Source organism: Apium graveolens, unplaced genomic scaffold (genome assembly GCF_009905375.1).
Source record: "Apium graveolens cultivar Ventura unplaced genomic scaffold, ASM990537v1 ctg3654, whole genome shotgun sequence".
NCBI classification, from domain to species: Eukaryota; Viridiplantae; Streptophyta; class Magnoliopsida; order Apiales; family Apiaceae; genus Apium; species Apium graveolens.
Genome location: NW_027418203.1, coordinates 66072 through 85398, shown reverse-complemented (window position 1 = coordinate 85398; position 19327 = coordinate 66072). Strand labels below are relative to the sequence as shown.

The following is a 19327-nucleotide window of genomic DNA, read 5'->3' as shown; positions in this document are numbered from 1 at the left end:
TATGAAACTTGTAATCCTTGGTTTTTAATAGTCTATAATTGTACTTTGGAGGACCATGGGAGTGGTTTTCAAGGGATAATTGTAGGCACTATAATCTACCTTGAGAGAGGATTTTATAAACATCAGAAGGATTGTTTTTAGCAAAACAAGAGACACAAATTAATCATTCATGATAGCCATTGAAGAACCCGTATTCTTGGATTGTTTCTCTCATATAACTTATATAACTTTATTTGTTTATTAGACTAAATTAGTGGATAGTTAAAACACCCACACAATTATTCTCCACACTTCTGAACTATAAGAGATAAAAGACTTGAAATTGGTGTTGATATCAGTCCTTCCCTGAGAACGAACATCTAAAAATACACTTCAACAGTAGGGTGCTTTCTTCACAATCATCAACATTATCCAACACATCTTCCTTAACTAGCTTGGACATATCAGCTTCAACCTCTCTTCTCAATATGCTTTTATTAAACAGCTTTGAAGAATTTGCACAACTCTTCCCCATATTATCAAGTGTTTCATTTATTTCTGTAATTTTGTCTTCCATCTTGTGCCAAATATTATGCGTGAGGCTGAAATTTGGCTCCTGGCACGCTTCAATGCTTCCTTCAAACAAAATAGGTAGATCAGTAACTCTCCTTTTCTTCTCGATTAACATTCTGATTTCAGCGAGTTTGTTATCTAACTGGTGAATTTATCATACAAGTGCTGTAAACAATCTTTATAACATCACAAATTAGTGTTTGAGCTGGAGGAATGTAAGCTGCGTAAGTTGTGTTATAGGATCGATCTGGTGGTGGTTCGACATAGTGAAAAAGATATTGAGACGTCGGAGGTAGTGTGTACTGAGGTGGAGGGGGAGGTGTTGGAAATGATGTGTACGACTGATAGAAATTAGGGTTTTGAAATGGATTTGAGAGATTAGAAGTGACGGGATAACAAACAGTAACTGTGTTTGTCATGTCCGAGAAACCGCTAGCTCTGATACCATTCGTCATGATCTTGATACTTCTTTTGGGTTTTTGTTAAAATTAAACTAACAAACAAGAAGAAGAAACATAAAAGAAAACAATACTCGAAAATAAAGTAAAAGAACTTAAACATTCATTTTCATTGATAACCCCTAATTGAGGAAGAGAATACACTATATATGTAGCAACATTGATCTGAAGACTATGCCATTAGGTCAGATAAACCTATAGCCCAACTCTATACCTGGCCCATTCATTAATAATGTGCCCAACAATGTCACCTAGCTCCAATCGTGAAAATGATAATTTATTATTGTGTATTGATTTATTTATTTATAAATATAAAATACTTGACAAAAAAATTGTTCAAAGAAGTTTTTTATTATACATCTTTCGTATAAATTTGAATTCTACTTAAATTCGATTGTATTTTCAACTTCGAGTATGTTGAAAAAAGGATAATTATTAATATTTATATCAATTTCAAATATGTTTTATTTTTTCTTAATTAGATGTGTTCACTATACAATCGAATTTTGCTTCTGAAATAAATTAATATGCTATTTTTTCCTGATTTCGAGTATCGATTTCCAAATTTCAGATCAAACATTGAATAAATCCTAAAATCCAATTTCAAACCCAATTTCAAAATTTTGCGAATTAGAAAATATACCAAATATTAAGAGTTCAAAAAAATTCATATAATTAGTGATGGATTAGGAATCTATCTAACTCAAATTTTGTTGTCCTCCATAATTTCTGCAAATACAAATTTTATTTCAAATTCATAATAAGATTTATCTTGGTTATGAGAATCGGTCGATTTTCGAGAATCGCAGATAAATCAGTCACTAATATTTGGCCAATTTTATAAATCATCACTAAATTATTTCAATAAATTACATTTATGTTATTCATCGTTTTAAAAATTACACAGAAATCATAAATCAGTATCGTATCGGAGTAGTTATTATTCCCGGAACCGGTAAAGATATATTTGCCCAACTAGTAGATTCCTATCCGATACCAATCCTATATAACTCTCTCTTCAAACCGCCCGTTAATTACGAAAGTCGAATATTATCATATATCTCGCCCGTCATCAAATTGGGGCAAAAACTAGGGTTTCACTTCCGCACGGCAACAATCTTCCGATTAATTCTCCTAATTAGAAGCCAATTCAAGTTAAAATTCTTTTCTAATCACCAAGAATCGTAAGTTCATTCTCATATATCACCAAATTTTATTGATTAACCATGTTAAATATTTTTATAGTGTTTGTAATTATACATTATTACATAGTGAAATTCAATACAGTTTTTAGATTGATTACAATAGTTATATTGTGTTTTAGTATTTAATTAATGGTTTTGCAGTGTTTGTATGTGTAATTGTGTTGATGATCATGAGTTCTGTGAGGGATAGAGATTGTGTTTCTTTATTGAAGCAAGATAGATTTTTTGAGCCTGAATCGAAGCGGAGAATTGTCGATAGAGTTAGACCTTCGCGGGAAATTTTTTGCGGGGATGGGGGATTATTTGATGAAGAATGTAGTGTGGGAAGTGATAGGAAAAGGGCAAAGGTTGACCCTTTAGATTATTTAGATCATAAGGCTTTGGTGAATGTGAAGTGCGGTTTGGAAGTTGGGAGGGATGGTGTAGAAGTAGGAGAAGGAGAGATTGTGGAAGATGTTGAGGATGGAGTTGGTGTTGGAACTGGGAATGGTGTTGGTGAAAGTGAAAAGAGTGGGTGGTTTTGTGAGAATGGAAGTGTATTGTCGAGAGAGGTTGAAGAAGGGGAGATTTTAGAATATGATGTTGATAATCTTGTTGAAGATGTAAGTGGGAAGGGTGATGATGTTGAGAAGGATGTAGCTGGGGATGTTGTGGGAATGGATTGGAACGGTCAGGATATGGATTGTTGCAATGACGTGGAAACAAATTTGACCGAGAATAGGATTGCGTCTTCGGGAGATGTCGAAGAAGGGGAGATTATAGAAGGTGATTTTAATGACTATGATGCAGTAGGAAGCGGGAAGGATGCGGAAGTTAGTAAGGAGAAGATTGTGCATGTGGCGGGAATAAATTTGAATAATCAGGGGATGACCTGTTACAAGGAGACGGGAGCAGACTTGCCTGATAAGAGAATTGCATCTTTAAGAAATGTTGAGGAAAAGGAGATTTTAGTAAGTGATGTTAATGACTATGTAGAAGTTGCAGGTGTGAAGAGTGCTCAAGTCGAAAAAGATAGAAACGTAAATGTGAAGGAGACAAATTTGAACAGTCCGGGGATGGTCTGTTGCAATGATCAAAGCATCAGAATTCGAGATTATGTGATGATAGATGATTCTGAAAAATGCAGAGGTTACAAGTTTAAAGGTGAAATCAATGGATTAAAGATGTTTTCTCGAGGAACTAAATCTGTTCCGAGGAAGCAAGGAAAAGAGGTTTCTGATAGCGCACCTACCATAGTTACTGTTGGTAGATCCAAACCACATTCTGATGGTTCTGACAATCCTACAGTGAAACCTAAAAGAAAGAGTGTCCCAAAAATGAATTTTGCAAAAAGGGTATCTATTTTGGACGGCAATGGAAAAGGAAGTGATACTCCTGCGGAAGTAGAATCCGATGGTATGAGCATTGTTCCTTATGATAGCCAGGAAACTCCTATTCGCCGTAAAGTGAAGGAAACTTTAAATCTGTTCCAGCAGGCCTTGCAAAAGTTGTTACTAATCAAAGAAAAAGTTTCGCAATATACTTATGTGGAAGCAGCAATGCAACTTAAAAAACAAGGGAAGTGGGTCAATATGGATAGACGAATCCTTGGAGCTGTTCCTGGTGTTGAAATTGGGGACAAATATCATTGTAGGGCTGAACTTGTTATCATTGGCTTACATCACCCGTTTGCTGCTGGTATAGATTCCATGGAGGTAGATGGAAAGAAGATAGCCATTAGCATTGTGGCCTCAGGTCGTTATGCTAATGAAACGGAGTTCACAGATGTTTTAATTTATTCTGGTGAAGGAGGAAATCCAGCTATCAAAGACAGGCAGCTTAAAGATCAGACACTGGAGCGAGGTAACCTTGCCTTGAAGAATAGTATGGATGCGGAAACTCCAGTTAGGGTTGTTAGAGGTTATCGAGCTTGGAAGCCGTCAAAGGCCGGCAACAAGAAGAGAGAGAAAGAAGCAACATTTACTTATGATGGTTTATATGTTGTGAGCAAGTATTGGCAAGAGAAAGGGAGACATGGCAATTTGATTTACATGTTTCAACTTAACAGATTGAAGGATCAGCCAAAACTTACCGCAAATAGGTTGAACAGCATTTCAGAAAAATCTATAATATCGGGCAGTTCTTCCGTATCTAGCAGATCAAGAAAATGCAATAGAATATTAGCCAAGATAGGAAGATCTAAACCTTTGAACATCTTAGAAGATTCTAAGACATTGCTCATGTTGGAAAAATCTGAAGTCCAGCGTAATCCTATATTAGTAGAAGACATTTCTTATGGGAAAGAAAAGATAGCAATACGTGTAGTTAATGACATTGATGATACTAAACCTCCAGTCTTCAATTATATAGCCAATTTGGTAAATCCGCACTTGAAAGATTCCTCTACTAAGACAAAAAGTTGCCAGTGTATAGATGGCTGCTCCGATAGTGTGAGATGTTCTTGTGTTGTCAAGAATAGAGGCAAGGTACCATTCAATGAACATGGTGCTGTCCTTAGATCAAAGACTATTATTTTTGAATGTGGTCCATCTTGCAAATGCCCTCCTTCTTGCCACAATAGAGTTAGCCAGCTTGGTTTAAAGTTTCAGTTGGAGGTCTTTAAGACTGAATCAGTGGGATGGGGCCTTCGGTCACGAGATTTTATACCGTCTGGAAGTTTTATCTGTGAATATGTTGGGGAGTTGCTTGACGACATGCAGGCGGAGGAAAGAAGTGGCCGTGATGAATATTTGTTTAATTTAGGAGGGGATGATGAATATACTATTGATGCAGGTATTTATGGGAATGTTGGAAGATTTCTCAATCACAGTTGTTCACCCAACTTGTATGCTCAAAATGTCCTCTACGATCATATTGACAAGAGGATGCCTCACGTGATGCTATTCGCTACCACAGATATACCTCCCTTGCAAGAGTTGACATTTGATTACAATTATGAAATTGATAGTGTTTATGATGTAAATGGAATTGTCAAGACCAAAATATGTTGCTGTGGTGCTTCTGATTGCCGCGGACGATTGTATTGACAGTTTTTTTGGTAACTTGTCTGAGACAGAAAAGAATCTCATTAGTGATTAGTCATCGGTGATAAACTTTGATCAGCGATAAATGTGTGATTTGTTATTTAAGACAAAATAATTTAATGATTGTTTTCATTGTTTTCTAAAAGTGTTGGCAGTTTTTGGTGCCAGTGAACTTTTTTTCCGCATTTCTTTTACTTAGGATTGATCCCTGACCTACTCTCGAGATGGTCTTTGCCAGGCTAAAAGTCATGGATTTGCTAGGTCTGAATAATCTCTAGTGTTCAATTATCGTTTGTTATAACTCTTACAATATCACAGTGTTAGGAGGATGATCCAACATGTATAGAGTTTTTTGGGTTAATAAGGTTCCCTCACTCGAAATTTGACTTTTAATCTGAAGTCTGAAGAATAGGGAACCAGATGATTCAATTTGAATTCTATATTATAGTACCAAATCCTCTTTTGCTTCAAATATTAATTTTTTTTGGGTGTACTAAGGTTCTAAATAGGAATATTGTATGTAAAAGAATTGGAACATGAATTATTTCTGGTTAAAAGAATATGTTATATTTTTTCCCCGAGTCTTCTTTGCCACTTGTAAATTTATGTGCGAGGAAAAAGTTTTTCTTAAAACAATTTGCTGATTATTTTACTACGAGAGGTTTTAAGTTGAAGGTACAGTTAACACAGTCATTAAAAATTCAAACCATTTGAAATGAAAATTCATGTACTATTCGAAATGAAAATTCATGTATCTATCTGATTCACTTCAGTACTTTTATAATTCATCTCAAGTGACCGTGAAATATATGAATCACATAAGATTAAAATTCATTAATTTCAAGAGTTTTGGATGTCGTGAGATATTTCATGATGAAATGAGATGAAAAATCGCTCCATCAATAGGCTGAGAAAGTATGTAAAATAAGTTCAATTTTTAAAAACCAATAGTCGCATATTTATGTTATTTACTTATTTTAAATTTTTTATTTGGATGATCATATATTATAAAAACCTTAGTTTGATTTTGCAGGAATTTTTAAATTAAAATAGCCTGCTCATTTTTTAAAATAAAGATAAGCCAAGTACATTTTATTCTACTGATATCACTGATATCATGTGATAAATGAGATAAAGTGAAACAATATGGTTGAGTGATTAAGATCACCTTGTAGGGAGAAAAATAAACTCTGATTGCGCAATTAATATTACATTAATTATGTTCGGGTTGGGCCAACAATAAAGCCCATTTATGAAGGTCCAAAAACCCTGAATATTAATTATTTTCGTAATTAATATAAATGGGAAAATCAGCTATTGTTAAAAGTCCTATAAAGGATATGAGTCCTTGTGAATCAGTCTCCAAAAGGCCTTATAGGATAAGTAATCAGTTTCCTACCTCTTAGGACTCCAAAGTCCGCTCTAATTCTGAGACTTGTTCACCAAGTCTCATAACAAGTCTCATAACTGTGATCTAATTCAAGGCATCCAATGTCTATATAAGGGGCCTCACCCCCATAGATCATAACTATATTTTGACTTGATCCTTGATATGCAATAAGGTACGTAGGCATCTTGTTAAGGCAGTTTGGGTCACGAAACACAAGAGCAGTCAATGTAACAGCCCACCCGAATTACTTAACCAAAGAAAATATACTATAATAACATTTCGATTTCATCATATAAGCTTCAGCATTTTTTTTAGCTCCAACAAAGCCACATTACACACATATAAAGTCTACTTTTATTTTTTAATACAAACTATACTTAAAAACGTACTATAAAACGTGTCATTACTAGGTGACATAGCAAAACATATGGATAGGCCATCCACAGGTCAAAGTAGCCATATGTACATCATCCAGGCAAGGTTATGCTTCAGCTCGGACCCACTTCTACTTATTTTTATCTTTACCCTTGCCTGCAACACGAGAAAATTATGAGCTACTTCGTTCAGTAAGTAAAGTAACTAAAGATAAATAACACACATAAGCAACTCATCATGTATAAGTGTATTTCATCTTATCTTTATTATTTATGAATCACGAGACATTTAATTAGTGCACCATGTTCAATACATTTGCCTGCAGGGCTTTCTCACAACATAATATCCCATGGGAAACCTCCTCTAGCGCCATTACCAACAGAGTGGCTCGTTGTATACCTTAATTCATCGTTGCCCCGTCGAGCTCAAGACCTAAGGCGGCCTTGCTCTGCGATATCTGATCACATAGATCTTAGATCTCATAGATCTTAATCATATGGAGGAGGCAAGATCAATTCATATTCGATAACCGAACCTGGTCTGCCCATAATGGATTACCCTTACTAGCCTACAAAAGGCTTGGTAAAAACTCATCTTCTCGTAACAATGATACAATTCAATATATATACATATTTCCAATTGATCATATGCATGATTTCATATATATATGTATAGCAACATATATTATCGTAATTTCATGATAATACACGCATCAAGTCACGTAACTACAACCATTTCAATCATCACAAAGTAACAACAAAATTGACAATCACCAAGGATAAATTCAAATAAGTAATCTTGTGTTGCAGTTAAGTACTTTACTTACCTCAAGTCCAGCTTAAACAACAAGATACTTTCGATCAAGGTCTTTTAGAATCACCTAAAATCATACATATTTTCCTTTGTCATAAATCGTTCTCTATGCCACTTATATAATTTATAACTTTGGTTAAGTTAATTAAACCATAATTCAACCTTTAAATAACTACTTATAATATTATAATTACTATCGAAGAAGTTAATAAAATATTAAAATATTATTCAATAAAATAAGTTGAAAATACACAACTTAAAAGAAGTGAGATAAGTAGTTACCTCAAAGTTAGGCTTAACTTTGATTTCTACTTCTCTACTAGGGGATGACTTCCCTCACTTATATAGATGAGAGTTTGCCCCTACTCACCTACTAATTCGATGTGGGACATTTGGGTTGATTGAAATAAAATCAAGTGGACTTGTGACATTTACTCCAATAGTTTGTTGTCTTTGGCGCCCATATTATTTGTGCAACTAAATTTTAAATGTATGCTTAGTGGTACTATATAAATAGCAGCCTACTATTTGTATCCAACTCGATGTAGGATTTTGAAAACTTCCAACACTTAGAGTGAAACACTAGCACGCTCAACATTTCAATAGTGTGCTTTCTAATTCATTTATTAACATTCCCAAACTAACATGTTATAGAAACAAACTTATACTCTTTTAATCACTTGTAGAATCTTGGGAAAAATATATTTCTTATAAAGAAAATCTAAGTCATCTTTTTAATTTTAGTTGTGTGGACCAAGCAAGATGCTCAAAGTCCTAAACAACACTTGGTTTCTATTCAACTCTTTGAAACCTATCATGTTTAAGTAAGCTCTTTGAGCCTTGAACATAGAAGTTATAGCTCCTTTCATCTTATTTGGTCTCGATGTGGGATACTAACCCTCCTATAGCACTCAAAATTATTCAACTTATTATACACAACACTTGAGTTGTTTATTATGCTTGGTAAGAGTGGCATCTAATTGAAACTAGTCTCTTTTAACCAAGTTTAAAAAAAAATCAGCTTGCTTAAAGAAAACGGACGAATAAAGCAAAGGCTTTAAGTCCATATAAACTTGAACTCATGACATGAAATGAGTTTAAATAATGGGTTGAGAGTCACCCATTTCCTAATCTCGATGTGGGAAGTAGAGAAGAAAAGTTATAAACTAGAAACTTATTTATTCGGTCCTTTATGTTAAAGAATTCAGCACATCCATCAACTTATATAGATATAGGGCTAGCATCTTTATCATTTTGTCTCGATGTGGGATAAAAGCCAATACATTTAAAGTTAAACTAGCACTTGTAAGTACATACCACAAATTTGTGCCTTCATTTATAGTTTAAGGATACCTTTTTGCTCACATTCTCACCAATGTGGGAAGTGAACCAAGTACCTATCACACAATTTAGACCCAATACACTCCATACATATATAGTGCAAGAAGAGTTTCCCCTCTTATTTCTAATCAATGTGGGACAATAATCTAGATAACAATACACAATAATACCCTAATAGTAATTGGAAAACAAAAATAATAAAAAAATATCTCACATGATCAATAAATTTAATTCACACATATCTCAACTACTATTATAATAATATAAAATAAAATATCTCATATTTTATTATATTATCAAACCTGGATATTACAGTCAAATCGAGACTCGAAACTCACGAACCCTAGCAATAAATATACCCTAAATTTTTATCCACAACATTTGGCGCCGTCTGTGGGAAAGCATAACAATAACCATGGTGAACACACGGAGCAGAAACAATGCCCCTGAAGGAACACCGCCACCGGCTGGGACAACCCAACAAATTTTGTCAGTGGTAGAGATACCCCTGCATTCAACCCATGCCTCCACCCAAGGAGGACCTCTGATGGGAACAACCGAGGCACAACTGTATGGGACGAATACTCCTACTATTTAAGGGACAAATCCCCAATTTCAGCAGCTACAAGCACCGTGAATCCTCAACCTGTTGGGTATGAGTATTAAACAATTGTGACCACTAACCCCCTTTACGAGATGTCATTATACCTAGAGGTTGGAAGGAGTGGGCACTCCAATCGGAGTGAAGCACAAGGGCAGACGCCCCATTACATACGTGGTTTGACTCCTATTCCGGAGGATCAAGAATTCTCTGAGTCTTATACTGAGAGAGACTCTGAATCTTCGGATGATGATGTGGCTCCAAGAAGGAGGCGTGTTGGTAAAGAACCGGTGCCTGATGCTAATCAGCGTCCCAGGAGCACCCGAGGGACGAATCCCCAAGAAGTACAAGAGAGGATCAGGGATCACAAAGCTGAGATCCAAAGGCTGAAGCGCGATCTGGAGGCGCACCTGACCCCAAAACCCCCACTTCCTCCGAGGCGGAGAGATCCTCCTTCAATCATATACCTGGATGGTCCAATTGTTGGATTTTTAAACGCAGCGGGGTGTGGCAAAATACTTTTACACATACAAAATCCAAATAAAAGCATATAAATCGTGAATAAAAATTCGAGGGATCGAATCTAACCTTTTAAAATTAATTCGGAGACAACGATCAGAGATCCTTAGCAGTTGCTCCTCAAGTGTGAAGCACTCCACCGGTATCCACCAAGAAAACGACTTTTAGGAGGAGGAGGAGGTGGAGAGAATTTGGTTTTCTGAAACTTTTGGGTTTCTGGGGTTCAAAAATAAAATAGGGTCTATAATAGTGTATTTATAGGCAAAATTTTCAGCTGAAATTTTCCCATAAATATTATTATTATTATCTCATTTATTATTCTCATTAATAATTAAAACACCTTTTAATTATTAATCCTTTTTCTAAACACTTTAGAAATAATTCTCTCTCTTGATTTAATTTCCAAAAATTAAATCCTTAATTAATAATATTAAGAACTTTTCTTAATTAATTTATAATCAATTAAATCTCATTTAATCAATTATTAAATTTGCCAATTAATTATTTATTTCACAAATAAATAATTATTAGCCATTATTAATTAATTCCTCCACCATAAAATCATTCTCTTTTTATGGTGTGACCCTGTAGGTTCAATATTAAGCCGGGAGTAGAAATAAATAATAATAAAACTATTTTATCATTATTTATATAAATTCTCTAATTTATTAAATATGATTAATTAATCACATTTATTCTACATCGTGAGTGATGCTTCTCAACATATCGCGACTATCCGGATAATATGAATTCACTGCTTAGAATACCAAGAACCTGTCAGTGAATAGTTACCGTACAATAAACTCCTTCTACCCTACAATGTCCCAATTAAATACAAGGCATGGATCTCGTGTCAAGCCTATCTAATTCAATCACTTGCTTACCATTTACTATGCGTAGTTCTATGCAAATTAGAAACTCCTTTCTAATTTCATTCACTCTGGCCAGAGATTCCTGAACTAGCATAAGTGGATCAGCCTTGAACATTCGCTTCCTTCACTGGAAGGGGTAGATCCTTTATTGATCATACACTATCTTCGTGTACAAATTCCTATACCCAGAAGAGCCCTAATAATTATCCCTGGAGACTAAGAACTAAACCAAAGCATAGTTCAGTGTACACAAGATGACTATGATGACCTCAAGTCTAAGGATACTTGTACAACTATCACTAAGCGAACAACTGCTGACACGTGAGTGAACTCCATCAGTTGTTCAGCTGGGCGAGTCATGTTCAGTGAACTTATTCCATAATAAGCACCTACATACTAGCTATAGTGTCACCACACAAATGTCTATGAGAACAGACATCCTTCAAAATGAAGCAAGCATAGTATGTACCGATCTTTGCGGATTATTAATTACCAGTTAGTAATCCTATGACCAGGAACTATTTAAGTTTAGAGTTATCATCTTTTTAGGTCTCACTATTATGATCTCATCATAATCCATAAAAAGCTTTACTCTAAACTATGGTATATCTTATTTAAACACTTAAATAGATAGAGCCCGTAATAAAAATAAAACAAGTCTTTATTAATATCAATGAAATCAAAACAGATTACATAAAAGTTATTCCTAAATCCTAATACCTGATTGGACTTAGGACATATTCCTTTCAATCTCCCACTTGTACTAAAGCCAATCATTCTGGTATCTAATACCCATCTTGACGATCAAAGTGACTTTCATAAAGTAGCTTTGTGAGTGGGTCTGCTATGTTGTTATGTGTGTCATCTCTAATTCAATACAATACAAGAAATGTTATCGCGCTCCCACTAACCCTTTTGTAGACGCATGGTTCATCCACGTTTTTGATAAAATCAAACTCTTTGATTGTCTCATCAAAACGGATGTTCCATCTACGAGAAGCTTGCTTTAAACCACATTAATCGCAAGCAAAATCCGAACTGATTTTAACAGGGCTACATGTAAAAAGTTTCATCAAAGTCAATCCATTGCCTTTGTTTGAATCCTTTTGCCACAAGCCTGGCCTTATAGGTCTCCATCTGGCCATCTGCTATAATCTATCTTTTGTATACCGTATACATAGATTCCATTCTGGATTTCATGGCACTATGCCATTTCTCTGAGTCAACACTACTCATAGCCTCATTATAGGTCACAGGGTCGTCATCATCAATGATCGACAACTCATTGTCATTCTCAATGATAAGGCCATAATACCTCTCAGGTTGGCGAGACACTCTCCCTGATCTATGAATGGGCTGTTCCACAAAAGGTTGTTCAGTCAGAATAGGTGTTTCCACTCGATCTGTAGTAGTTTGTGCTTTTTGAACTTCATTAAGTTCAATTTTGCTCCCACTGTTTCCTTCAAGGATAAACTCCTTTTCCAAGAAGGTAGCATGTCTGGAGACAAACACCCGATGATCGGTGTAAAAGTGATACCCTAAAATCTCTTTAGGATATCCCACAAAACTACATTTTCCGGATCGATATTCCAGCTTATCTGGGTCAACTTTCTTGACATAAGCTGGACATCCCCAAATCTTAACGTGTTTAAGACTCGGTTTCCTTTCTTTCCATATCTCATACGGAGTTTGAGGAACAGATTTGGAAAGCACCTTATTCAGTAAATATACTGAGGTTTCCAATGCATAACCCCATAGGAATACTGGAAGATTTGCATAGCTCATCATGGACCGAACTATGTCTAACAAAGTTCGATTTCTCCTTTCAGATACCAATCTGGAGGAGTCCACTGGGAGACTATACCATTTACTTTGAGATAATCTAGAAACTCTCCGTTAAAGTATTCACCACCTCGATCTAATCGAAGAGTTATAATACTATGTTTGGTTGTTTCTCCACTTCATACTTATATTCTTTGAACTTTTCAAAGGCCTCAGACTTGTGTTTCATCAAACACATATCCGAATCCAGATCTATCATCTATGAAAGTAATGAAGTATGAAAATCCACCCATGGCTTGCGTAGACATTGGTCCACATACATCTGTGTATACCATTCCTAGCAAATTTGCAGCCCTCTCTCCATGTCTACTAAATGGAGACTGCAATGCCACTATAAAGTGAGATTTTCATCATCCCTTTTCTTTTATTAGTTTGTTCAATCTGAAATAAATTATGTCACATACATACAGACCATTATTTAAAGCACCACGTCCATAAAGAATATTATTTCTAAGAATAGAACATTCATTATTCTCAATAATAAATGAAAATCCATCCAAGTCTAACATGGGAATAATATTCCTCACAATCGAGGGAACAAAATAACAATTATTTCAAACAATAGTCTTGCCCGTAGGCATATGTAAATGAAATGATTCTACATCTTCAGCAGCAACTCTTGCTCCATTTCCATCAGTAGAATCACCTTCTCTTCCTCAAGAGTCCTACTTCTCCTTGGTCCCTGCAACAAATTGCAGGTATGAGAACCATAGGTGGTATCTAATACCCAAGTAGAAATGACATATTCACTTTTATCATGAACATACCTGAATCAGAAGTGGTAGTCTCACTACCCTTCTTCTTCAATTCTGCAAGGTAAACCTTGCAGTTCCTCTTCCAGTGCCCCACCTTGTTACAGTGAAAGCAAACAACTTTGCTCTTGGGGTCTTCAGCTTTTGGTGGAACCGGCGTTTTCTCACCTACTTTCTTCTTCTTGGAAGAGTTCCTCTTCCTTTTCTTAGGATTGGAACCTTCACCAATTAGAAGAACAGAACTCTTCTTAGGGGGAAAATTCGATTCCGCAGTCTTCAACATGTTGTGAAGTTCAGGCAGGCTGACATCCAACTTATTCATGTGAAAGTTCACAACAAACTGCGAGAACGAACTCGGAAGCGATTGCAAGACCAAGTCTTGGCTCAGCTCCCCATCCATGGCAAAACCAAGTTGTCCAAGACGTTCAATCAAATTGATCATCTTAAGTACATGGTCATTCACAGATGATCCCTCAGACATCCTACAACCGAACATCTCCTTCGATATCTCATATCGAGCTGTCTCCCCGCCACATCATACAACTCTTATAGATGCATGAGGATAGTATGAGCATCCATATGCTCATGTTGCTTCTGTAGCTCAATGTTCATGGAAGCTAGCATGATGCATTGAGCAACATTTGCATCATCTATCCACTTACGATACACAACGTGTTCATCATTATGTGCATCACTAGCAGGTTCAGTAGGCTTAGGTGAGTCAATCACGTATTCCAGCTTCTCAATCCTGAGAACAATTCTCAAGTTTCGAAGCCAGTCAGCATAATTAAGACCAGTCAATTTGTGAGCATCTAGTATGCTCCTGAGTGATAGTGCAGAAGACATAACGTAGAAAGTAAATCTGTAAATGATAAACACATAACAACACTTAGCAAATATTCGATTTTATTTCAAAACACTATATGAATCGGGTCTTTATTCATAAGTGGCTCCCACTAGTTTTCCTAATTTATTCAACCCCCTACGTGAAAAATTAAGCATTCATAATGCTAGTGGGAATAGGGATCCTACATTCCATTACACAACCCCGACTGTAGCACGAACCGCCATGCAATGTTCAATAGGCAGACAACTCTTGTCAATTACATCTCATGTTATTCCCTAATCAAACTTTAGCCTCTTGAATAATTGAGTCTCGGCTGTAGCACGACAAACTCAATATTCTAAGTCAAGTCAAACCCAACATTCCGTACAGTTGAATCAGTCCCCAAAGGCCCACGGCTGTAGCACGTACCGACCTTTAGATTCTTATTCAATGTACACATCTCTATGTAATAGACAAGTATTTCTTATTTCGAAATCAAAGCCCTCGGCTGTAGCACGAACCGACAATGATTCAAAAATAAGAACTACTTTTCTATCATGTTGGAAGGCTATGACCGACACAAGCCCGTTGTATCATTGGCCAATTACTACTTGATATTATTTAATTTTAGAGGGATTATATTATGTTACAATCATAATCATATTATAAAGAAATTTTTCCTTTTAAATTAAATATTTCAAATCAATAATCAATAATCAGATGATTCCCAGATCGGGTGGAGCATTGTCAAGAGGCGTCACTTAATAACCCTTTCTTACAGATAGAAATCTGTTGTTGACAGAATCATCCTTTCTCTCATATCGAAAATTCATATTCAATTACATGTTTCACAAACACAAGAATCTCATGATTGTATTCATAATATTATTCTTAAGGTTATGAAACAATTTCACTATACTAGGTTGTCTAACAAACACTTTATGTTCATTTAAGTTCACCTAAATCTATCATCGCATGATAAACTAAGCATATATCACATATATCAACATGAATCAACATCAAGGTAGGCATGATATATCATCTAGCACATTATTCTAAGCATCATACATCTCTATGTATCACATGAAGCATTTAAAATCAATTCAAACGATCAAAAATAGCTTTAAAACACTTCATGGAAATATAAACAGTTCAAAACTTTTATATAAACTAAAATTGATCACTCCATTAGATCCGTCTCGGAAAAACGAATCCAACGGTATATTGCACGCCCAAAACGGAGTTACGAAACTCCCAGAAAATTAATTTTAAAATCAACAGAGGGCTGTAACGCATTTCAGGAACGCGTTACAAGCCCTGTAACGCATTCCGGTGATGCGTTACATCCCTTTTAAGCCATTAAAGGGTGTAACGCATTCCGTGAATGCGCCACAGGTGTGTAACGCATTCCCGGAATGCGTTACACCCCTATATTTTTTTTTCGCCGCCTGACTTTCTCGATCAGCGTACCTGTACCTGTCAGCCGTGCTGTCTCCTCTGCTTCCGTGCACAGCAGACCCTCTCTTTTAAAGCAGCAGCAAGAACACAGATAATGTATATATACAACATATTATATATATATCTATATTTTATTATGAATTTAATTGTTAGAATTTCAAAAATTCATAATAAAAAATCTATACATCCTAAAATTATGAAAAAAATACCCAGACGATCTACAACACTTGTAGAACCCAGATCAACATTCAAAATTATTATGAGAAATGATTTCTCATCAGACAAAATTAATCCATGATATAACTTGTAAAAATCATAATTAATTCATACAAACACATAAAATTCTGAAATTTTTACCACAGATCTATATGCATACAACCTATGCTCTGATACCATTGTTGGATTTTTAAATGCAGCGGGGCATGGCAAAACACTTTTACACATACAAAATCCAAATAAAAGCATATAAATCGTGAATAAAAATTCGAGGGATCGAATCTAACCTTTTAAAATTAATTCGGAGACAACGATCAGAGATCCTTAGCAGTTGCTCCTCAAGTGCGAAGCACTCCACCGGTATCCACCAAGAAAATGACTTTTAGGAGGAGGAGGAGGTGGAGAGAATTTGGTTTTCTGAAACTTTTGGGTTTCTGGGGTTCAAAAATAAAATAGGGTCTATAATAGTGTATTTATAGGCAAAATTTTCAGCTGAAATTTTCCCATAAATATTATTATTATTATCCCATTTATTATTCTCATTAATAATTAAAACACCTTTTAATTATTAATCCTTTTTCTAAACACTTTAGAAATAATTCTCTCTCTTGATTTAATTTCCAAAAATTAAATCCTTAATTAATAATATTAAGAACTTTTCTTAATTAATTTATAATCAATTAAATCTCATTTAATCAATTATTAAATTTGCCAATTAATTATTTATTTCACAAATAAATAATTATTAGCCATTATTAATTAATTCCTCCACCATAAAATCATTCTCTTTTTATGGTGTGACCCTGTAGGTTCAATATTAAGCAGGTAGTAGAAATAAATAATAATAAAACTATTTTATCATTATTTATATAAATTCTCTAATTTATTAAATATGATTAATTAATTAATCACATTTATTCTACATCGTGAGTGATGCTTCTCAACATATCGCGACTATCCGGATAATATGAATTCACTGCTTAGAATACCAAGAACCTGTCAGTGAATAGTTACCGTACAATAAACTCCTTCTACCCTACAATGTCCCGATTAAATACAAGGCATGGATCTCGTGTCAAGCCTATCTAATTCAATCACTTGCTTATCATTTACTATGCGTAGTTCTATGCAAATTAGAAACTCCTTTCTAATTTCATTCACTCTGGCCAGAGATTCCTGAACTAGCATAAGTGGATCATCCTTGAACGTTCGCTTCCTTCACTGGAAGGGGTAGATCCTTTATTGATCATACACTATCTTCGTTTACAAATTCCTATACCCAGAAGAGCCCTAATAATTATCCCTGGAGACTAAGAACTAAACCAAAGCATAGTTCAGTGTACACAAGATGACTATGATGACCTCAAGTCTAAGGATACTTGTACAACTATCACTAAGCGAACAACTGCTGACACGTGAGTGAACTCCATCAGTTGTTCAGCTGGGCGAGTCATGTTCAGTGAACTTATTCCATAATAAGCACCTACATACTAGCTATAGTGTCACCACACAAATGTCTATGAGAACAGACATCCTTCAAAATGAAGCAAGCATAGTATGTACCGATCTTTGCGGATTATTAATTACCAGTTAGTAATCCTATGACCAGGAACTATTTAAGTTTAGAGTTATCATCTTTTTAGGTCTCACTATTATGATCTCATCATAATCCATAAAAAGCTTTACTCTAAACTATGGTATATCTTATTTAAACACTTAAATAGATAGAGCCCGTAATAAAAACAAAACAAGTCTTTATTAATATCAATGAAATCAAAACAGATTACATAAAAGTTATTCCTAAATCCTAATACCTGATTGGACTTAGGACATATTCCTTTCACCAATACCAAGAAGGGTTGTTATCCCAAGGGCTGATCTAAGTGATCTTCTGCCCCTAGGAGATCCTGATGATCCAACTCCACCATTCACTGAAGAAATAATGAATGCCCACGTCTTAAGAAAGTTTAAAATGTCCCCCATCAAAGCATATGATGGTACTGGAGATCCCGCTAACCATATATGGACATTCTCTAACGCACTGTTGTTGTTGCCCGTGAATGATGTTATTAAGTGTCGGGCCTTTCCCCAAACCCTGTCAGGACTGGCTCAAAGGTGGTATAGTCATTTGCCACCGAATTGGGTCCTTCAGAGATCTAAGTCAAGCTTTTATCAAGCAATTTATCAGTGGAAGAGTGCATGAGAAAAGTTCAGCATCTCTCATGAGCATTGTACAAGGAGCAAAGGAATCCTTGAGAGATTATCTGAACCGTTTCACAAAGGAGGCTTTGAAGGTTCCAGATCTCGATGACAAGGTAGCTATGATATCGCTGCAACAAGGAACTGGAGATGAGTTTTTCAAGATGTCCTGAGCCAAGCGCCCCCCTGAAAGCATGTTACAGCTCCAAGATAGGGCCGAGAAGTATATCAAGGTGGAAGAAAGTATGAGGAAGACGGTGGTGAACAACGAGCCCGCTGGTGGTAAAAAGCGGAAGACTGATATGGAATATAATACTAAGGACAAGTATCCTAGAACCGAGAAAGACGTTGATTCAACCCCAAGGAAGGGGGATCTGGATAAAAGTTCACCGCATATGCTAAGCTGAATGCCCCTAGGAGCCAGATCTTAATGGAAATCGAGAGAGATAGGGATGTTCGTTGGCCCAAACCCTTGAAGGTTAATCCTGCTAAGCTAGATAAGAGCAAATATTATAGATTTTACAAAGATGCTGGTCATAACACTGATGAGTGTAGACAACTGAAGGATGAAATTGAATTCCTTATTCGAAAAGGAAGACTTAGCAAGTATACTGGAGATGGAGGTGATAGGAGTAATAATGGAAGAAGGAACTTGGATGATCGTAGAAAGGATCAGGATGATCAGGGGCGAAACCCCCATCCCCGAGGGCCAGTGATAAACACAATTTTTGGAGGACCTCAGCCCCGAGGGCCAGTAATAAACACGATCTTTGGAGGACCCAATGTTGTCGGATTGTCTACAAACTCAAAGAAAACCTATACCAGAGAAGTCATGCACATAGTGGGGGTAGCTCCAAAAAGAGCCGTGTCAATGACATTTGATGA

At 35.8% G+C, this 19327-nt stretch overlaps 1 protein-coding gene across 1 annotated transcript; it reads left to right on the top strand.

The window, feature by feature from the left end:
* Positions 1 to 1846: 1846 nt before the first annotated feature.
* On the top strand, positions 1847 to 5423 carry LOC141701256 (histone-lysine N-methyltransferase, H3 lysine-9 specific SUVH5-like). The gene is made up of 2 exons (XM_074504945.1): positions 1847 to 2194; positions 2357 to 5423. Exon 2 carries the CDS (start codon positions 2380 to 2382, stop codon positions 5239 to 5241), a length of 2862 nt encoding a protein of 953 aa, XP_074361046.1. The 5' UTR covers positions 1847 to 2194; positions 2357 to 2379; the 3' UTR covers positions 5242 to 5423.
* Positions 5424 to 19327: the final 13904 nt, after the last annotated feature.

What these genes read in the sequence shown, in the direction of transcription:
- LOC141701256 (XM_074504945.1), top strand. Translation starts at nt 2,380, where the DNA reads ATGATCATGAGTTCTGTGAGGGATAGAGATTGTGTTTCTTTATTGAAG.